At 37.9% G+C, this 23,656-nt stretch overlaps 1 protein-coding gene across 2 annotated transcripts in view; it reads right to left on the reverse strand.

The window, feature by feature from the left end:
* Nucleotides 1-23,656, reverse strand: part of SCAMP1 (secretory carrier membrane protein 1) — a 129,133-nt gene that overhangs the window by 85,751 nt on the left and 19,726 nt on the right. Inside the window, exon 2 of one of the 2 annotated variants that reach the window (XM_019462930.2) lies at nucleotides 20,231-20,308. The exons of the other annotated variant lie outside the window; for it this stretch is intronic. Coding sequence (XP_019318475.1) covers nucleotides 20,231-20,308 — 78 coding nt within the window. The remainder of the gene's footprint in view (nucleotides 1-20,230; nucleotides 20,309-23,656) is intronic. 2 annotated transcript variants of the gene reach the window in all.

Here is a 23,656-nt window from a genome sequence, read left to right on the forward strand (position 1 = left end):
AAAGCAAAAGCTAATAACACATATAACCATCAATTGGTTAATACATTTCATTATATACAAATAAAAAAAATAGATCCACATGTTACTGAGGAAAAATACATTTTAAAAAGCCCTTATAGGGGTGCATGGGTGGCTCAGTCGGTTGAGCATCCCACTTCGGCTCAGGTCACGGTCTCACCATTTAAGAGTTCAAGCCCCACAATAGGCTCTGTGCGGACAGCTCAGAGCCTAGAGCCTGCTTCAGATTCTGTGCCTCCCTCTTTCTGTGCCCCTCCCCTGCTCATGCTCACGCTCTCTCTCTCTCTCCCAAAATAAAAATGTTTAAAAATTTAGAACACCCTTATCAAGCAGGTTCCAGAATACATTTAAAAAATAAACAAATATTAAAAATGTTAACCTCATTAGTAATCGAAAAAGTAAACCTCATCTAATTATTTTTTAGGTCATTATTACCATAAGATTATCCCATTTTGGAAAAGATGTGATAAAATGGGTATTCTCACTCACTGATAATAGGAGTATAAACTAGTTCATATAATAATCCTGGAGCATAACTTAGCATTACGTACAAGAACCATAGAAGTATTTATACTTTATGACTCACAAATAGGTAGTCTTTAAAAATATCTTAAGGAATAATCCAAGATACGCACAAATATGTTTGCCAAGAATGCTCACTATAGTATTATTTACAAAAGCAAAAAGTTAGCAATAATCCAAATGTCCAAAATAAAAAAAAATAGGTAAGTTATTTTATCCAGAAGAGAGCATTTTATGCATTTAAAAGTTCTGAAAGAGTATTTAATATAACTGGAAAAGTTTGTACCCATAAGTGATGGAAGTTATAAAACTATGTCAATTTTAATCTAAAAATGTAATAAAATATGTCAAAATATTAATAGTGATTATTTCTGGATAGTGAGATCAAAAGATTTTTCTTGTATTTTTTATCTCCACTATCATCTTTTCTTATTAAAAGAATTGTAAGTTCTCTGTTCCAATTGTTTGTTCCCCTCACTCCAATATCTCATATAAATAGGCAGAAAAACTGAAGCTAATCAATCTTAACTGTTCTCCAACTAGAAAAGGATGGCCCTGAAGTCTCACTCTCTTGGATTAATAAGTAGATACAACATAACAATGACCATAGAAATGACTGACAAAGTTAGTCTGGCAACACACTTCATAAAAAAACACACAAGGAATTATCCAAAAACTCACCCAGTTGAAAACTTACTATAAATTCTTTATTGCTTTAAATAACAAATGAAGCATTAAATACAATCAATTCCTAAAATAAAGATGAAAGATGCGTTAGAGCAGTACTCTGATATATGTGAGGTCACAGTTGCTTATGGCGGGCAACAGTGAAAAATGTTGAAGAGGCACAAATCTGTAACAGCAGTTATATTAAGCAAATAGCTATTATCCTGGTAACTTCTTCAAATTTGTAGATGTTAGCTAGATCTCTATCCAGCTCTGGGACCCAGTATTTTTTTTCAGCCCAAATTTCTGAATTAGCTACCTCAATCCAGATACAACTCCAGTCATGATTTTTATTTTTATTTTCTTTTTAAATATGTGAAATTTATTGTCAAATTGGTTTCCATACAACACCCAGTGCTCATCCCAAAAGATGCCCTCTTCAATACCCATCACCCACCCTCCCCTCCCCCCCACCCCCCATCAGCCCTCAGTTTGTTCTCAGTTTTTAAGAGTCTCTTATGCTTTGGCTCTCTCCCACTCTAACCTCTTTTTTTTTTTCCTTCCCCTCCCCCATGGGTTCCTGTTAAGTTTCTCAGGATCCACATAAAAGTGAACACATATGGTATCTGTCTTTCTCTGTATGGCTTATTTCACTTAGCATCACACTCTCCAGTTCCATCCATGTTGCTACAAAGGGCCATATTTCATTCTTTCTCATTGCCACGTAGTACTCCATTGCGTATATAAACCACACTTTCTTTATCCATTCATCAGTTGATGGACATTTAGGCTCTTTCCATAATTTGGCTATTGTTGAGAGTGCTGCTATAAACATTGGGGTACAAGTGCCCCTATGCCTCAGTACTCCTGTATCCGTTGGGTAAATTCCTAGCAGTGCTACTGCTGGGTCATAGGGTAGGTCTATTTTTAATTTTTTGAGGAACCTCCACACTGTTTTCCAGAGCGGCTGCACCAGTTTGCACTCCCACCAACAGTGCAAGAGGGTTCCTGTTTCTCCACATCCTCTCCAGCATCTATAGTCTCCTGATTTGTTCATTTTGGCCACTCTGATCCAGTCATGATTTTTAAAGACCTATTCTGATGATGGTCCCTAATTCTATTTCAACTTTTCACCTCTGCACATATACTAAAAAGAAAACTAATGAAACCATCTACTCAAGACTTCCATTTCTGCAAAAGGCATCAAATTGGAAAGGAAGAATTAAAATTATCATTTTTTGTTGATATGATCTTACATACAGAAAACCCTAAAAAGTCTAAAACTGTTGGAATTAATAATTTCTATAATGTGACAAGATACAAAATCAACATATAGAAATCAGTTCCATTATTTTACATTAGTGATGAAGTACTGGAAAAAGAAAACCATTCCATTCACAAAAGCATCAAAAACAATAAAATACTTGGGGCGCCTGGGTGGCTCAGTTACACAACTGACTTCGGCTCAGGTCATGATTTCATGGTTCATGGGTTCGAGCCCCGCGTCAGGCTCTGCGCTGACATCTTAGAGCCTGGAGCCTGCTTCAGATTCTGTGTCTCCCTCTCTCTCTGTCCCTCCCCTGCTCATTCTCTGTCTCTCTCTGTCTCTCAAAAATAAACATTAAAAAAATAAATAAATAAAATACTTGAATTAAGTTTTAGAGATTTAACAGTAGACATCATAAGGAGCACAGAGCATTGAGCAATGCTTAGAATTACTGAATTACTATATTGTACACCTGAAACAAATATAACACTGTATTATTAACTATACTGGAATTAAAATTAAAAAGAACTTAATTTTTAGAAGTTGGCATTTTTAAATAAATGTGAATTTAAGGTTAAAAAAATACTTGGGAATAAATTTAACCAAATAAATGAAAGATCTGTACAACAAAAATGAGAAGACTTTGCTGAAAGAAATCAAAAAAGACACTAATGAATGGAAAGACACTATATGTACATGATTGGAAGAGTCCACTTTGTAAACACTGCCATGCTACCTAAAGCCGTCCACAGATTCAACATAATCGGCATCAAAATACCGAAGGCATTCTTCACAGAAAGAGAAAAAAAATACCACAATTTGTATGGAACCACCTAAGACCTCTAATAGCCAAAGCCATCCTGAGAAAAAAAGCCAGAGGTATCACATCACACTTCCTGATTTCAAACTATACTACAAAGCCTGAGTAATAAAAACAGTATGGTTCTGGCACAAAAACAGACACATACACTGATGAAACAGAATAAAGAAACCAAAATTAAATCCCAGCATATGTGGTCAACTAACATTCAAAGGCAGCCAAGAACACTCACTGGGGAAAGGATAGTCTCTTCAACAAATGATGCTGGGCAAATTGCAGAAACATATGCAGAAGAATGAAGGTGGTCCCCCATCTCACAAAACTCACAAATTAAAAATGGATCAAAGACTTAAAGATAAGACCCAATATCATAAAACTCCCAGAAGTACAGAAGAAGCTCATTAATACTGGTTGGCAATAATTTTTTGTGCACTCTGTCAAAAACACAAACAACAAAAGGAAAAATAAATCAATAAATGGGACTACATCAAACTCAAAAGACCGCAGCAAAAGAAAAAGTGAAGACAACCTTTCAGAATGGGAGAAAAAATTCTCAAACCATTTATCAAATAAGGGATTAATATCCAAAATACATACAGACTTCTGATTTTAAAATGTCAAGAACAGGAGCACCTGAATGGCTCAGTCGGTTAAGCGTCTGACTTTGGCTCAGGTCATGATCCCACAGTTTGTGAGTTTGAGCCCCGCATCAGGCTCTGAGCTCACAGCTCAGATTCTGTGTCTCCCTCTGTCTGAAGGCCACTTCAGATTCTGTGTCTCCCTCTGTCTGCCCCTCTGCTGCTTGCACTCTGTCTCTCGCATTGCCTCAAAAATAAATAAACATTAAAAAAAATGTTTTTTTAATGTCAAGAACAAAAAAGACATTTTTTCCAAAAACAACATCTAAAGGTAAACAGGCACATGAGATGATGCTCAACATCACTAAAAGCCAGTAAAATGCAAGTCCAGAGCACAATAAGATAAGCGCTTCACATCTATCAGAATGGCTATCAAGAAGACAGGAGACAATACCTGCTAGTGAGGATGTGGTAAAAAGGAGCCACTTACACTCTGTTGGTGGGAATGTAAATTAAATTATTTCAATTTCTATGGAAAATAATGTGGAGGTTCCCCTCAAAAATGAAAGTAAATCTTCCATACGATCTAGCAATTCTACCCTGTGTACATGCCCAAAGAAAATGAAGACAGAATTTCAACAAGATACATACGTTATCATGTTTATCACAGCATTATTCACAATCGATAGCCAATATATAGAAACAACCCAAATGCCCATCAATGGATGAATCAATAAAAAAGATGTGGTACATATACATGATGGAATATTGTTCGGCCATGAAAAAGGAGGATATTCAGCCATTTGGCAACAACATGGAAGAATCTTGAGCATACTATTCTAAGTGAGGTAAGTCAGAGAATAACAAGTACTATATGATATCACTTACATGTAGAATCCAAAAAGCCAAACAGATTATTTATTTTGAGAGAAAGCGAGAGTACACATGTGTATATTAGCAGGGGAGGGACAGAGAGAGAGGGGGAGAGAGAGAGTGAGTGAGAGCGTGAGAGAGAATTCCAACCAGGCTCCACGCCCAGCATAATGTCAAATGGGGCTCAATCCCATGACTGTGAGATCATGACCTGAGCCAAAATCAAGAGTCGGACACTTAACCAACTGAGCCAACCAGGTGCGCCAAGAGTACAAACTTCTAACAAGCAGTAAATAAGCCATAGAGATCTAATGTACAGTATATTACAGACAATACAGTAAAGACAATAACACTGTACTGTATGTTATTTGATGCATATGGCTACAAAGGCAACCATATTACGATATATAAATATATCATAGCAACAGGGCTATACGTCTTAAACTTACACAATGTTTTATGTGAAATTTATCCAACTAAACAAAGAAAGGACTTCCATTTCTGGCAACACAGCAGACCACACACAACAAGGAGACCCCCAATACCTAATAACCAAAATCCTGGATCGGATTTATTTAAATAATATTTTAAATACACGACTAAGCTCCTGGAAGGCCAGGAAATCCCACTGGTTAGAAAAATAGCAGCATGAGAGAAGTAAATAGTAGCAATACTTGCCTGTTTTGCCCTTGACTGTGGATAAACAAGGGGGAAAAATAGAAATCTTCCCTGAGAATTCCTAGTCATAAACCTACCAACTCGCAGAGTTGGGGCCAGAAATCACACTAACCACATACAAAAAATAATACAAGCTAAGATTTTCATTGCAAGGTTGGCAGTGACCTCAGGGACCTGGCAAAAGCAGAGGAACACACTTTAAAACCAGCCTTTAGGGGCACCTGGGTGGCTCAGTCGGTTAAGCGTCTGACTTCGGCTCAGGTCAGTATCTCATGGTCTGTGGGTTCAAGCCCTGCGTCAGGCTATGTGCTAACAGCTCGGAGCCTGGAGCCTGCTTTGGATTCTGTGTCTCCCTCTTTCTCTGCCCCTCCCCCGCTCATGCTCTGTCTCTCTTTGTCTCAAAAATAAATAAACATTAAAAAAAAATTTTAAACCAGCCTTCAAAGAATTTTTCACAGATAAAGTAACTGTGCCTCATGACTTAAAAGAAGGTAACAAGCCATCATGAGCAAGGATCCACAGATGTACAAATGACAACATAAAACCTAAGATATTCAAATTATCAAATATCTAATAAAATGTTAGAATTATTAAAAATATAAAATACATTGTTTACTAAAGAAATAAAAGAGGGTAATCAAAGTATGACTAAGCAACAATCATCATCTTAAAATACAAATGGAACTTCTAGTAATTAAAAACGAAATAACTGAAACCATAAAATTTAAAAGATAAGTCACACAGAGGTGGCCTGGGTGGCACGGACTCTTGACTTCGGCTCAGGTTATAATCTCAGTTTGTGAGTTCAAGCCCCACAGTGCTGACAGTGCAGAGCCTGCTAAGGATTCTCTCTCTCCTCTCTGCCTCTCTCTCTTTCTCACTCTTATAAATTAGCCTAAGAAATTAGAAAAAATAAAAAGGTAAGTCAAACAACACACTACACAAAGATGAAGAGATAACTAGGGAAAGAGAAGCACGTCTAAAGAAACTGAGCAGAATGCAGTAGAGAAATCCTAAAAAATGAAAAATATGAAAGGTTAAGAGAGCTGACAATAAAGTGAGAAGGTCCAACAACTAAGAGCTCCAGAGGAAGAAAACAGAAAATGAAGGAGAGGAGTCAATATTCAAACAGACTATGAGGACACTAATTCTCAGACTGAAAAACTCAAATTGCATCTTTAAAAAATTAACAGAGATACATCACAGTGAAAGAACAAACACTAAAAACAAGAGATCTTAAAAACATCAAAAAAAAAAAAAAAAAAGACACCATACCTAAACAAAGGAAAATCAATAAGACTCAGAGCTAACTTACCAACAGCTACAATGGAAGCCCAAGTAAAATGTGCCAAATTGATTAGAGAAAGTAGTTGTCAATGCGGACTTCTAAATCTGCTATGATCAGTTTTTGAGAAGCAAAGTGCAAATAACGAGAAATACTAAAACAGGTACTACCAATAAACACTCACTAAAGAAACTTTTACTTTAAGAACAGGAAAAATGATACCAGAAACAAAGTTTGAAATTCAAGAAGAAATATCTTCCTGCCTCACTGGACACCTCTGGATATATGATCATCATTTTATACTCATCAAAACTCCAGATGAAGAAGCAAAGTCAATTTATCTGTAGGAAATAGAGAAAACTCTAGTGCAACTGGATGTACCAGAGTAAGATAAGCTCTTCTCGTTCTGACAATCCTGAAACTGTGTTAGCCATTGCTCTGGTAATAAATGACAAGCCAGGAGAACAGGACAGCAATCTTGGGGGCAGAATCAAAAACAAAGTCTGGGGGCACCTAGGTGGCTCAATAAGTTACACATAGGACCCTTGTTTTTGGCTCAGGTCATGATCTCACAGTTCCTGAGTCCAAGCTCCAAGCCAAGCTGAGTGACAGTGCAGAGCCTGACTGGGATTCTCTCTCTGATTGGGATACCCCTTCCCCATTCGCATTTTCTCTCTCTCTCCCTAAAAATAAATAAACAAAAGAAAAAGTCTGGGATAACAAGACTGTATATCCTTCTCTCACGGTGAATGAAATTTCCAAGTTAGGAATAGACTGTATTTTAAAATACCTGTGAAAGTTAAGGGGTTATAATATTTTAATTAAGGTATAATTGACATAACATTTATATTAGTTTCAGGTATACCAAAATGATTCAATCACTATTTGTACACAATGCAAAAATGACCACCAAAATAAGTCTAGTTAACATCCATCCCCATACATTGTTACAAAACCTTGTTTCTTGTGGTGAGAAGTTTTAATATCTATGCTCTTAGCATCTTTTTTTAAGTATATTTATTTATTTTGAGAGAGACTGAGAGAGAGAGCAAGTGGGGAAAGGGCAGAAAGAGAGGGGGACATAAGATCTGAGGCAGGCTATGTACTGACACAGCAGAGAGCCAGATGTGGGGCTCAAACTCACAAACCATGACATCATGACTTAAGCCGAAGTTGGACGCTTAACCAACTGAGCCACCCAGGTGCCCCTCTTAGCAACTTTCAAATATGTATACAGTATCATTAACTATAGCCAACGTGCTATACATTATATCATCACGACTTATTTATAAATAACTGGACATTTGTACCTTCTGACTCTCTTCACCCATCTCACCCACTTCCCACCTTCCACCTCTGGCATCCACTTATCTGTTCTCCTTTTCTTTAAGACTGTTTTTACTTTTGTTAAAGTTTCCACATATAAGGGAGATGACACAGTATTTGTCTTTCTCTGCCCGACTTATCTCACATAGCATAATGCCCCCAAGATCCATTCATATTGTCCTATTTGCCTGGTGTGTGTGGCTCTAGAGAACTCAACTGGAACCAACAGATAAAAATTATAGGAAAATATATTTTAGCTCAATAGCATTAAGAACATTATAACAATGGGGGCGCCTGGGTGGCGCAGTCGGTTGAGCGTCCGACTTCAGCCAGGTCACGATCTCGCGGTCCGTGAGTTCGAGCCCCGCGTCGGGCTCTGGGCTGACGGCTCGGAGCCTGGAGCCTGTTTCCGATTCTGTGTCTCCCTCTCTCTCTGACCCTCCCCCGTTCATGCTCTGTCTCTCTCTGTCCCAAAAAAAAAAAAAAAAAAAAAAGTTGAAAAAAAAAAAATTAAAAAAAAAAAAAAAAACCAAAAGAGAAAAAAAAGAACATTATCACAATGATGGCAATTCAATGGTGGAGAAATTATTCTATAACATAATGAGCTCTCTGGAATAAAAATTACAAAGGTACTCCATTATTAAGAACTATAATTATTAAAATTTTATCATATATATTAATAATTAATAATTATTAATAGTCAGGGCACCTGGATGGTTCAGTCGGCTCAACCTCCAACTCTTGATCTTGCCTCAGGTCCCGATCTCATGGTTCGTGGGCTGGAGCCCCACATTGGGCTCTGTGCTGACCCTTCAGAGCCTGCTTGGCATTCTCTCTCTCTCTCTCTCTCTCTCTCTCTCTGCCCCACCCCTTCCCTTCAAGGCATTGGTACATGACTTCTCTTTCTCATGCACAAATAAACATATGTTAGCCTTTCTGGTTTTCTTCCACATTCTAAACACATTCTAAACACCTTTGTTTTTTCCTGCTCTTTCTCTCCACCTGTGAGCCAGTAAAGTTCCTAAGTTTACTCAAGGTCTAAAGCAATGGCATTTTTTTTTATGTTTATTTATTTTTGAGAGGAAGCGAGAGAGAGAGAGAGAGAGAGAGAGAGAGAGAACGCGCGCGCGCGCGCACAAGCAAGGGAGGGGCAAAGAGAGATAGGGACAGAGAATGCGAAGCAGGTTCTGCACTGACAGCTGAGAGCCTGATGTGGGGCTCAAACTTATGAACTTCGAGATCACGACCTGAGCCAAAGGCAGACACTTAACCAACTGAGCCACCCAGGCGCTCCTAAAGCAATAGTTCTTAATATCTTTATAGATCCCCTGCATCAGAAACCCCTGGTACTTACTGAAAATGCAGACTCTGGCTCTGCTGTAGACACATAGATTCAAAAACTCAGGGGGATGAGAAAGATTTGCATTTTTAAACAAGCTCCTCAACGTGAGTTTTAGACATCCTGAAATTTGAAAACTCTTCTCTAAGGCAACAAAGGTTAAGACATTGCCAAAAGAAACCTACAACTTTTGCGGCTTCCATTGACTTTTTCAGTCTCTGAGAAGACAAGAACTGACTGTGGTTATACTTAACACAGATTCTCTTGGGATGCCTAGGGGGCTCAGTCAGAATGCTCAGTGAGCCTAAGCATCCAACTTTGGCTCAGGTCATGATGTCACGGTTCATGGGTTCGGGCCCCACGTCAGACTCTGTGCTGACAGCTCCGAGCCTGGAGCCTGCTTCGGATTCTGTGTCTCCCTCTTTCTCTGCCCTTCCCCCACTCGTGCCCTCCCTGTCTCAAAATTAAATTAAAAACATCAATAAAAAATTTAACACACAAAAAAAAAAAAAAAATTTAACACAGAGTTTCTTGTTAAAAACAGTGGTGAAAATTATACACATTCATGTCAGACTCGGGACAAATAGAAATAATTTTATCATAATAGATAACATTTTAAAACAAGGCATTTAAAGATTTGAATACTTGGGGGAAGAGATCCTCAATAAGAAGGAAGGAAGGAATATACAAAGATGAGAGTTTCAAAGCAGATAAAGTTACCTAAAAGAAGAGAGGTGTGGCCATACATATCTATATATACATTGATCAAATATTTACTGATCAACTACAATGTCCAATAGTTACAGACACTTAAGATACATTAATGAATAAAATAGATAAACATCCCTACTCTCCTGGAGTTTACAAGCTAGCAATGCAAGGTAAACAATATACATAATAAACACATTATAAAGTATCTCAGCAGTAAATTTTATGGAACAAGAACAACAAAAAACAGGGTAAAGGTGTCACGAATAAAGGTTGAGTGGAGATTTAATTTTACAAAGGTGGTCAGGGAAGCGACCTGTGAGTAAACAATTAATGAAAGTCAAGAAGTCAACCTTGCAGGTATCTGGGGGAAGACCATCTCACACAGAAGGCATAGTGAACACAAAGTGAGCAGAATACCTGGCCTACATGACAAAGACCAGTGTGCTGGATATAGGAATACATAAGGGAAAGAGTGTGAGGAGATAAAGAAGAGAGAGGTGTCAGGAACCAGACTGTAGGCTACTTTAAGGACTTTTGGTTTTATTCCAAAGAAAATTAAAAGCTAGGAAAGAGTTCTTTTTAAATTTTTTTTTTTAACGTTTTTTATTTATTTTGGGGACAGAGAGAGACAGAGCATGAACGGGGGAGGGGCAGAGAGAGAGGGAGACACAGAATCGGAAACAGGCTCCAGGCTCCGAGCCATCAGCCCAGAGCCTGACGCGGGGCTCGAACTCACGGACCGCGAGATCGTGACCTGGCTGAAGTCGGACGCTTAACTGACTGCGCCACTCAGGCGCCCCAAGAGTTCTTAATAGGAGACTGAAATGATCAACTTTAAGGTATCATTCTGACTGCTGAGTTGAAAATGAACTGAAACATGGCAAAAGTGGAAGGAGAGACAATAGTTAGGAAAACAGCACTGCAGTAATCCAGGCAAAGGATGATCATAGCTCAAGCCAGGTGGTGGCTGTGAAGAAAAGGGATCAGATCTGGACAAATCATTAAGGGAGAACCAACAGGATTTCCTGACAGAATGATGGGAGATAGAAGGAAATGCAAATAGTGAAATACCACCAAAGTTTTGGTCTAAGCAACTAATAGGACAGAGAGGAGAAAGACTGAAAATTAGCAGGTTTACATCTAAGGGACTCAGTTCAGTTTTCATCCCTCTAAATCTGCAACTTCTAAGACATTCAGATAGACATGTCTAGTAGGCAGCTAAATATATGAATCTAGTTTTCAGAAGAGAAGTTTGCACTGGAGATGTAAATTTGGGAGTCATCAGCATGGAGCCAGTACTTAAACCTATAAAACTGGATGAAATCACCATCTGAATGAGCACAGATGAAGAGAGACACAAAGCCTAATTCCAGGTGCCCTCCAATAATGCAGGTGAAGCAGCAAGGAAGAAGAGAAACCATCAAAGAAGACCGACAAGGAAAAATTCAACTGCTCTGACAGCCAAATGAAAAAAATTTCCTAAGAATGAGATAGTGATCAACTATCAGCGTTGATGATTAAGGTTAAGACTGAAAATTTAGGGGCGCCTGGGTGGCTCAGTCAGTTGAGCGTCTGACTCTTGATTTTGGCTCAGGTCATGATCTCGCAGTTTGTGAGTTCGAGCCCCATGTCAGGCTCTGTGCTGACAGCATGGGTCCTGCTTGGGATTTTCTCCCTCCATATCTCTCTCTCTCTCTCTCTCTCTCTCTCTCTCTCTCTCTCTCTCTCTCTCTGTTCCTCGGCTTGCTTTCTCTCTCTCTTCCAATCTCAAAATAAATAAACATTAAAAAAAAAAAAAAAGACTGAAAATTTACCACTGGATTACCAATGTGGAAGTCACTGGCTACTCTGACAAGTGCATTTTGGTGGAGTGTTAGAAGCAAAACCCTCGTTGAAGTATCTTTCAGGAGAAAGGATGGAGAAAATAAAACAAGTACACAAATTCTTCACAGGACTTTTGCGGCAATGGGGAGCAGAGAAAGTTTTGCAAGGAAGGAGATGCCATAAATAGACTAGACAGGGAAATGAAATTAAGGTAAAGTTTTGTTACAGAGTTACAGTAACGAAGACAGTGTGCTACTGGAATAAGGACAGCCACAGAGATCAGAATAGAATCCAAAAATAAGCCCCTACATTTATTATCAACTGATTTTCAAACTGAGTGCCAAGACAAGCCAATAGAAAAGAATAGTTTTTTCAACAAACAGTGCTGGAACAAGTGGATATCCAATGGAAAATAATGGGGTTGGAAAACTACATCAGAGCATACACAAAAACTATTCAAAACCAATCATAAACCTAAATGTAAGCACTTAAAATGACACAATTCTTATACAAAACAGGTGAACATAAGAGAAGGAAAGCAAAAATAATATAAAAACAGAGAGGGGGACAAAACATAAGAGACTCTCAAACATGGAGAACAAACACAGTGTTACTGGAGGGGTTGTGGGAGGGGGGGATGGGCTAAATGCGTAAGGAGCATTAAAGAAATCTACTCCTGAAATCACTGTTGCACTATATGCTAACTAACTTGTATGTAAACTAAAAAAAATATATATAAATTAAATAAAAATAAATAAAATAAAATGATACAATTCCTAGAAGAAAACATAGCAGTAATTATTTAGGACCGTAACTTCGATGACGGTTTCTTAGGACACCAAAAACAACCAAAGGAAAAAAAAATAGACAAATGTGGCATCAAAATTTAAAACTTCTGGGGCACCTGTGGGGCACCTGGGTGGCTCGGTCGGTTGAACGTCCGATGTCAGCTCAGGTCATGATCTCACGGTCGACTTCGAGCCCCACAGCCAGCTCCGTGCTGACAGCTCAGAGCCTGGAGCCTGCTTCAGATTCTGTGTCTCTCTCTCTCTCTCTCTCTGCTCCTCCCCTGCTCGCACTCTCTCTCTTTCTCAAAAATGAATAAACATTATAAAATAAAAAAAAAATAAAAAAACTTCTGGGGCACCTGGGTGGCTCAGCTGGTTAAGTCACCGATTTTGGGTTGGGTCATGATCTCACGGTTTGTGAGTTTGAGCCCAGCATTCGGCTTGCTGCTGTCATTGCGGAGTCCACTTTGGATCTTCTGTCTGCCCCCCACCCTGCTCACACTCTCCCAAAAATAAATAAAACATTTAAGTTTTTTTAATTTTAAAAAAATTTAAAACTTCTATGCAAAGAACACTATCAATAAAGCAAAAAGACATCCCACAGAATGAGAGAAAATATTTGTAAATCACATTTGGTAAGGGACTTATATCCAGACTATTTCACAAACTCTCACAATTTGATATTAAAAAGACAACCCATTTAAATACAGGAAAAAAATCTAGACATTTCTCCAAAGAAAATACACAAATAGTCAATCAACACATGAAAAAAATATGTGCACATCATTAGCCATCAGGGAAACACAAATTAAAATCACAAGGAGAGATTACTTCATATCCACTAGGATGGCTACAAGCAAAAAGTCACAATAACCAGTGTTGGCAAGGATGTGGAGAAACTGGAACCCTCACACATTACAGATGAGAATGTAAATAGTACAGCCACTTTGGCAAACAAGTTGGCAGCTCCTCAATATGTTAAACACATTGTTACCATATGACCCTACAATTCCACTCCTAGATATATACACAAAAGGAAGGAAAACATACAACCACACAAAAAGTAGTACACAAAAAAAGTTCGCAGCAGGCAAACATTGGGAACAACCTAACTGCCCATCAACTCATGAATGGCTAAATAAAATGTGGTATAAAAATCAAAAAAGGAAAGGGGAATAAAGTACTGATGATACATGACACCAACGTAGTTGAACCTTGAAAATATTATGCTAAGTAAAAGAAACAAGTCACAGAAGACCACATGCTGCATGATTCTGTTTATATGAAATGTCCAGAAAAGGCAAATATATAGTGACAGTAAATTAGAAGTTGCCTGGGGCTAGAGAGGAAAGTGCTATGTGAAGTGAATGCTAAAGCATCCGACTTTTGGCGGTAGAACAAAAATATTCTGAAATTAGAATCTGATCATGGTTTTCAACTATGACTACACCAGAAAAGTTAATTATGTATTTTAAATGGGCATATTAATTATATCTCAATAAAGCTGTTCAAGTAAATAAATATATGTCTTTTTCCCAGATGGGAGAAAACACGTTTTTATGAAGATATGAATGATCCAGAAGGAAAAAACTAACAATGTAAGAGAGGACATTTTAGCAAAGTTCTAAAGTGAGAGTGCATGGAATCCAGCACACAAGTAGAAGGAATGGAATCAAACAGAAGCACAAATAGCTACCTCATCTGTAAGTAACAGGCAGGCAGCGTATATGGGTATAAATGCTCGTAGGTAGGTAGATGCGGTGGTGGGGGTCTATGGATGTTCTCCACCGACTGCTTCGATTTTCTCAGTGAAATAAGCAAGGTCATCACCTAAGAGTGGGCATGGGGAATAGATTTTAAGGAGGAGGAAAGAGGGGTGCCTGGGTGGCTCAGTCGGTTAAGTGTCCGGGTCTTGATTTCAGCTCAGGTCATGATCTCACAATTGAGGAGTTCAAGCCCCAACCAAGACGATTCTGTCAGCACAAAGTCTGCTTGGGATTCTCTCTCTCTCTCTCTCTGTCTCTCTCTCTCTCTCTGTCTTCCTTTATCAAAAATAAATAAACTTTAAAAAAAAAAAGGGATGACAAGACAGGAAGATAAGAGTGGACAGTTATATGACTAGAATATTCAGTGCCATTTAGAGCTGGTCAGTAACGGAAAATGAGACCCTATGGGATGCTTTCTCCAGTCATATTTAGCTGCTAGGGTAGGGGCAGAAAGTAGCAGCGAGAATTGGATTTAACCAACACTTGGGTTTTAGCCAAGAGATTATGTCAAAGTAAGGTAGAGAAGGGAAGACAAGGGAACGATTATAAGGACTAAATGTGGGATTTAAGCTGAGAGGAGAGAAACTGGAGACAGGTAAGTAGATAGGCCACTGTATTATTTCACATGAGTACTTGAATTAGGACAGTTTAGTAGGAATGAAAAGAAGAGACAGGTACTATCTCCTGGAGATGTAAGTGACTGGATTTGGCAAATAGCAATAGGAAAAGACGTTATTTGAGCCAAAGAGAATGCAAATATTTCTAGCCAATGACACTGAGGATACAAAGCAATAGTTATCATTAAATGAGAATAGAAACAAAGAAGATTGGTTCCGCAAGAGACAGGTAATGAGCTGCAAGAAAGACAAGACAATGAGAAGCAAAGGAGAAAGGAAAAGATGTGAAAAGAAACATACAGCAAGAGAAAATACAATTATTACAGTATAGAAAATGCTTCTGCAGTATTAAAGATAGGTAAACTACGGTGTACAATTATATTCAGTTAGTTCCTGAGCTAAAAGTTTCATCCATTTTCAAAAGAGAAACTAGTATTAGAAGCTATTTATCTCAACATCTTCCCATCTACTTCCACTGTTACACGTTAAAAAAAAAAAAAAAAAAAAAAAAAAAAAAAAAGCTGTCCAAAGAAGTTAAGTGGTTGCCTAAAGTCACCAATTAGTGGTAAGGCCTAGTTTAGAATCCAAGTGTTAAGAGTCTCAGTGTACCCACTGTCCAGAATTACCACAGAGGGAGTTATTACATAAACCAATTATCCATCTTCCTTATGCTCAAAAATGTAGGCATGCCAGGGATGCCTGGCTGCCTCAGTCAGTAGAGCATGCGACTCTTCATGTCTGGGCCATGATGAGTTCAAGCCCACATTGGCATAGAACTTACTTCAAAACCAAAAAAAAAAAAAAAAAGAGGGGCGACTGGGTGGCTCAGTTAGTTAAGCATCTGACTTCAGCTCAGGTCATGATCTTGCAGTTCGTGAGTTCCAGCCCATGTCGGGCTCTGTGCTGACAGCTCACAGCCTGGAACCTGCTTCAAATTCTGTGTCTCCCTCTCTTTCTGCCCCTCCCCACTCACTTGCTCTCTCCCTCTCTCTCTAAAAAATAAACATTAAAAAAAAATTTTTTTTAAGATAACCTTTAAGAAAAAATGTAGGCATGCCCGTACTTAGAATTTTCTTCTCTTGGTTCTTCCTTCTGCCAGAAGGTACAGATCCTGCTGTTTTATGTAACAGAAGTCATATATGGCAACAACTAGCAAAACAGAAAGGAAACGAAGCAATCTATCCCCGAAGGAAAAAAAAAGAAGACAGTAAACTAGGCCCTGAGATATGTGACCAAGGATTTCTATCAGTAGCACCACACTTGCCCCCCCACACACACACAGGTGTCCCTAATTCCTGTACTTCAATACCTACCAGAAGAAATTCTATTTAAAGCCATCAATGTCATTACCAGCTGTTGAAACCAGTGAGAATCAAGCTGCAGTAGGCATTTTGAACCATTACCTTATTTAAAAGGAAAGCATTCCCCATAAAGGCATACCAGTTCTCAATGATGAGCCAATTTTTCTAGTATTTTATGCATTAAGTTTTTAGAAGGTAGGCCAAGGAACCTACCCCACCAAGTTCAACATCATTTTCAGTAGGAAAATACATTTTGAGTTCAAACAAAAAATTATTTTCTATCTCATTTTTATAGCACATTTCAATTCAGACTAGCCAAATTTCAAGTGCTCAATAGCCTTCTATCCTACTGCCAGCATACTGGCCCTGTCAGTATTGTAATGTGTCTTGGGACAATTGCTTTCTCTGAATTTATAATATAAAGTGAATATGTAAATTATTGTTAAAATATTTAATTGTTGCCTTCATTAAATACCTTAGTTTCCATTCAAACACAAAACTAAATATAAAAAGAAACATAATTAAAAAACAAAAAACAGGGGCACCTGGGTGGCTCAGGTGATTAAGCATTGGACTTAGGCTCAGGTCAAGATCTTGGGATCCCTGAGTTCCAGCCCCTCCCAGCCCCCATGTCAGGCTCTGTACTGACCACTCAGAGCCTGGAGCCTGCCTCACATCGCGTGTCTCCCTATCTCTCTGCCCCTCTCCTGCTCACACTCTGTCTCTCTCTCTCTCTCAAAAATGAATAAATGTTTAAAAAAAAATTTTCCCCCAAACAAAAAATCAAGACTTTCTAAATCTTATAGGTCACACATTCATTCTGCTAATGGATCTTCTCTCTTGACCTCATTTAATTCACCACACCCTTAGGCAACAATTTAGAAGCTTCATTCTCACAAATTTTTAACAAAATAAATATAAATACTACCAATTAACAAAAGAGTATCTGGACGGAGTTCTAACATATCACTTAAATCAATTATCCAAATACATCTAATCTGTTTTGGAAAATAGTCACAACCATTTAAAAAAAAAAGTTTCTGATACTGTACTTACAGAAGAACAAGGAATTTTTAATTTTTTCATTATTTCAACAATGTTTCCAACCATGTAAAAATTCAGTGGAAATGCACGTTAAAATAATTTACCTAATAATTTTCCCTGTTTCTGACACTTTATCACTGCTCATCAAATCTAAGAGTTTTTTTTTTTAAGTGGGACTTACCTTTATTTTTTTATTTTTCAAATTTGTATTTAAATTCTAGTTAGTTACCATGAGAAGTATTTCCTTTTTCTTTTTTTTTTTTTTTTTTTTTAGAGATAGACAAAGCGTAAGTAGGGGAGAGGGAGGGAGGAAGCTAGAGAGACAGAGTGAGAGAGAATCTCAAGCAGGCTCCAGCCCCAGCAGTGAGTCCAATACAGGGCTGATCCCACAACCCTGGGCTCATGACTTGAGCCAAAATCAAGAGTTGGATGCTCAACCCACTGAGTCACCCAGGTGCCGCTGAGAAGTGTTCCATTTTAAATAGGCTTATATTTTAAATAGGCAGTGTTGCCTAGCTCTCCCTGAGACTATTCTCTTTAAGAAAACCTTTCCTTCACTGTGAAAACTCTACATTTCAAATTATAATTTACACGTTTATGTTTTATTTTTTCTGGATATATCTTCATGTAACTGTTTTAAATTCCAATTAGGTGAGAAATTTTTCAGAGACCAGTACTGTACCTTCTATCCTTCCATCTATCTCTAAAGACAGAACTAGCAAAATGGAAAGGGCAAAAGCTGTATGGAAAACAGTTGAGTTAGTTAAGCCAGTTCTGCCACTTACTATCTGGATGACCTGGGTCTCACATTCCTTATCAGTAAAATGGAAATTTAAAATAGCCATTTTGAATGTTATAGGAATTCAGTAATATAGGTAACACACATGGCACAAAGTAGGCAAATTGGTAAAGAGTACGAATACCACTGATAGGAATAATCTAAAGCTGCTACTTTTATTTTTTTTTTAATTTTTTTAAAATATTTATTTTTGAGACAGAGAGAGACAGAGCATGAACAGGGGAGGGGCAGAGACAGAGGGAGACACAGAATCGGAAGCGGGCTCCAGGATCTGAGCTGTCAGCAGAGCCCGACGCGGGGCTCGAACCCACGGACCATGAGATCATGACCTGAGCCGAAGTCGGATGCTCAACCGACTGAGCCACCCAGGCACCCCTAAAGCTGCTACTTTTAAAAAGCTTAATATATTTCTTGCTAGTAAAATCTTCCAAAAAATTGTATGAAAACTTCTTTTCATTCTTTACCAGCATATTTTAACAAGTCTTGTTCCCATTTCCACCCCCCAGAAATCATATTAAAAAGACTACATATGGTGGAATAAAATATACCACCTCTCTTCTTCTCTTTCAACTACAACCAAATGCACATACATTCACAGCACTAATTTACTATAGGGTTGAATCATTTTAAATTGCCATTTTTACATGTCCAAACTGGTCAACTTACTGGCTGTCTCAAATGCTTCAATCTGAAATTTACTCGCCCAGTGAACACTTTAGTAATCCCAGGCTGGACTGCAGTTGCTGCACATAAGCAATGTTAAATGAGAGCTTTGAAATAAAGTGGAACATGAAAGTTCATTCTTATTTTAATGCTTTTACTTTGTACAAAGCTCTTCCTAGAACTAAAATGTTAATATAATACATCTTGAATGTATTTCTTTTTCTTAATTTTTTTTTTTAATGTTTATTCATTTTTGAGAGAGAGCACGAGCAGGGGAGGAGCACAGACAAAGAGAGACAGAGACATAGAATCTGAAGCAGGCTCCAGGCTCTGAGCTGTCAGTACACAGCACAACACGGGGCTCAAACTTACAGACTGCGAGATCATGACCTGAGCCCAAGTCAGACACTTAACCGACTGACCCACCCAGGCACCCCAATCTTAAACATATTTCTAAGTAAAACCTGCAATATCTTCTGCAATTATTCTGCAGACTATGGAAACACACATCAGGAAGAGATGATCAAGTAAGAATCATTATATTTATATGTAAATCCAAGCATACAACTGAAGAATTGCAAGATCTTCAACAGGATGACTAACATTTCAAAAGTCAACAGTGTCTAAAACAAGAGACCTCTTGAGTGTCAGAATTAAACTAAAGACTCAAAATACAGGAAACAAATTATCTGCCAGAGAAATTCTGGGGAAGAATTCTCAACAAAACCTACCTCAATAGTTCTCAAAACTGGTTCAGAATAAAATCACCACAACAGCTACAACAAAAAACACAAGTGCCCTAACTGTAAGAGTGTAGGGCCCTAATAAAAAGTGTAATAAACCTCCCCAGGTGCTTCTCATATGCATCCAGGGTGGAGAACTCCTGTTTATTATGGATTCTTTTTCATACCCCTACATAAATCAAGACTAAATTTTGAGGAGAAAAACATGTTCCTAAGCCCAGTAAAGTTCCAGATAATTCTAGTCTACCAGAGAGTAGATTTTTTTTATTTTATAAGAAAACATCACCCCTACATTACCATGAAGACAACATTTATACCAAGGAACACTTCTCTCTCCTATTTAAAGTACTGTCATAAGATTTACTTATTAGAGGGATCATCAGCAATGCAGAACATAAAAGAAAATTTGTAGTATTCCACTAGGACCATTACTGATATTTCTTCCTGTTTAGAAAGATTTTTAACTTTCTAAATTATAAATAAAATACTAACAGTTTATTTTACACAAGTTTAACCAATCAACTAGAAATCATAATTGAAATATAATTCCTATTTAATTTCAATTTTAACATTCAAAAGTAGTCCAATTAAGACAGTCTTACTGTTCTAGAATCCGAGAATGGATTATATTCATCAAGTCCTGGTGGAACATTTCTTGTCACTTGTGTAACTGATGGGTCCTGGAATAAAATTCAAAGGAGAATAAAAGATTACTTATCCTTTAAGGCACAATTTTGATATTTACAAAGCATTTGTTCCATCTGTATTTCTGGTCACCCAGTGAAGCTAACAGGAAAACAAAAAGATTATCACATTTCCTCACTCTCATCCCAACAAGGTTGAAATTTATACCCTCAGCCCTCACACTCTCAATGAAAAAACTGGGTTAGATGCAAATCAGGTGCTGGCTATTATGTAAAGAATGAAAATAGCTATGTGGAGGTGACTGCACAAGAGCACCTTAGCAAACCTTGGGTAAACCCACCATCCCTTCCTTTAGGTTCCACAGTTCCCATATTTTTAAAGTTATCTTCCATCAGTTTTCCCTACTGCAGATATAAGTACCACATTACAAGTCAATGTCATGTACAGGCAACATCTATAGCATTCAAGATTAAGCACCATTTACATGTCTTATTCTACTCCAGTATTTTCACTTGACTATAGTTTACTTTGTCCTGTTTCTCCTTTTCCAAATGTAATACATCACCACACTATCCCAACTTTTCAAATCTTTTCATGTTAGGCTTCCAAATAAGTCCCAAAATATTAGTTAATCTACTTCTCTTGTGAATTTAAGACACAAACATAATAAACATCTCAACAAAAACCAACTGCATAATTAATGTGAAAGGCATTTGCAAACTGTAATACAGCCTCATTGGCCTTTACATCCCTAATTCCAAACTTTGGCATGCATCAGAATCAAAACAGATTGCTGCAACCGACCTCTAGAGTTCTGAGAAGGGGCCTGAGAATCTGTATTTCTAACAAGTTCCCAGATGATGCTACTTGCCACTGGTTGGGGAACCACTGCTCTCTTGTCTATACTGTACTTTTTCCAATCCATCTTTCTCAACACAATCATCAAAGTTACCTCTCAAAAAGGAAAAGCTGATCTTGTCATTCCCCTCCTCTATTCCTAATCCATTTCAGATTCTTTAAAGGCTCTCCACCAAGACAAAAGATAAATTCCTCAAAATGAGATAAAAGACTTCTGACCATCTAACCTAGTCCCGAACTACCTTTCCAGCCAGACTCATCTATTCTCTCTGAAGGACCTTCCTCTTGCCAGGTCCTTCACTCCCTACCAAATCAAACAAGATATTGCATAAGGAGCCTTGAACTTGGCAAAAAGTGGTAAGGATAAATTAAAAGTATGGCACAGACAAAAAATAAAAAAACTATGCTTGTTCAACAATAAAAAAGGAAGGAGGGGATGAAATCACTCTATTTCCCAGGGTTGTCCTCCCAAGTTTACTCAAAAACGTGAGAAGCAGGAAGATTATCAAAAAAGAGTGTGTGCTTCAGGGAAAAAAGTGAGAAAAAAGAAACATGAATATTTTAATCAAAATTTTCAGTTTGGCACTGCTGTGGTTACCTTAATTCAGAAGAGGGTTTAGGAGGGTGAGTGGCTGGTTCAGTCAGCGCAGCAAGCAACTTTTGATCTCAGGGTTCTGAGTATGAGCCCCACATTGGGTGTAAGGATTACTTAAAAAAGTAAAAAAAAATTTTTTTTGAAAAAAAGGGGTTTAGGGTCAACAAGTGGAGACTTAGCAAATCCTAATGGTCCAGATGCAGTCTCGATGCATTCCCCTCATCCCTACCCACAAAACCAGGTGACCTGGGAATTCTCCACAACATACTCTTCCTTGGCATTGCTTCCTGTGGTTGAAATACTCTTCCAGGTTGGGTCACCCTAGCATTCTCCTCTTCCTTAAAGACTCAAAAAAACACTTCATATGCTAACTAATAAAATCCCTGATACCCAAGTCAGTACAACATACGCTTAGTGCTTTCTCAGAGCTTGGTATTCATCTCCATCATCATTTATTTCACTGAATCATGATGATCTTCATACAATTCCCTTTTCCCAAATTAGACTGTCACTTCTTTGCATACAAAAACCACAAATAGGTGTTTTTTAATTTAATCGTATGTGCCTGGTAATACTGTTTGAGTGATTATTACAACCCCCAAAGAGAAAAAAAAATCTAAAGACTAATGCTTCAAGGGGCGCCTGGGTGGCTCAGTCGGTTGAGCGTCTGACTTTAGCTCACATCATGATCTCACAGTTCATGAGTTCAGGCCCCGCATCGGGCTCTGTAATGACAGCTTCTGAGCTGTCTGAAGGACATCTGAAGGAGTCTGCTTCAGATTCTGTCTCCCTCTCTCTCTGCCCCTCCCCCACTCACGCTCTGTCTCTCTGCCTCTCCAAAATAAAGAAAATGAATTTTAAAAAATTTTTAAAGAGTAATGCTTCAGGATAGAGTCAACAGTAATAACCAAGAAACACTTTCTGAAAAAAAATGTGCATAAATATGAAGCTGGTTCAAAAATTTAAGTGAAAAAATATTTGATCTCACTCCTAAGAAAAATACTAATTAAAACTACCCTGACCTAATCATTTTTCACCTATCAGAGTAGAAAAAATCTACAAGTCTGACATACTCTAATGACAAAGGTGTAAGAAAATAAGAATTCTCATATATTATTAATGGGTACAGAAATTGTTACAACCTCTAATGGAAGGACAGTTGGCAATAGCTAGCAAAATTACATCTACATTTTTACTCTGACCCACGATCTCACTTCTAGGAATTTATTCCAAAGGGCAAAATACTATTTGTAATAGCAAAAGACCAGAAGCAACCTAAATGTCTACCAATAGAATAAAGTTGAATCAACTACGGGACACGGACATGATAAAGTACTATGCAGTTAAGTATTACACAGCTGTATAATGGTACAAGGAAATCTATATGCTGCTATGGAATGAATGAAAAAGTGCAAAACAATATAACTAAAATGTTGCCTCTTATTGAAAGAAAAAAATTAACATGTAACACTAAGATGTTACCTCATATTTCAAGACAAAAATTAATGTGTATGTGTTTACTTAAATTTTGAACAAGATGAAAAAACCAGGGTACCTGGCTGGCTCAGTCGGAAGAGCATGCAACTCTTCATCTCTGTGTCATTGAGTATGAGCGCCATGTTGGGTGGAGATTACTTAAGTAAATTAAACTTAAAAAAAACTTTTTTTACATAAAAAACAAGTAAGTAAAATTTTACTTATTTAAATGCTTATTTGTACTTTTGAGAAAAAAAGAGAGTACAAGCAGGGGAAGGGCAGAGAGAGAGGGAGACAGGATCCAAAGCAGGCTCTGCATGGACAGTAGCCAGCCCAATGTGGAGCTCGAACTCACAAATTGGGAGATCATGACCCAAGCTGAAGTCAGACATTCAACTAACTGAACCACTCAGGTGCCCCAGTAAATAAAATTTCTTAGTAAGATGAAGAAGCC

The sequence above is a fragment of the Panthera pardus genome, unplaced genomic scaffold (assembly GCF_024362965.1).
Source record: "Panthera pardus isolate Hobbes unplaced genomic scaffold, ASM2436296v1 HiC_scaffold_2, whole genome shotgun sequence".
In the NCBI taxonomy this organism is placed as follows: Eukaryota; Metazoa; Chordata; class Mammalia; order Carnivora; family Felidae; genus Panthera; species Panthera pardus.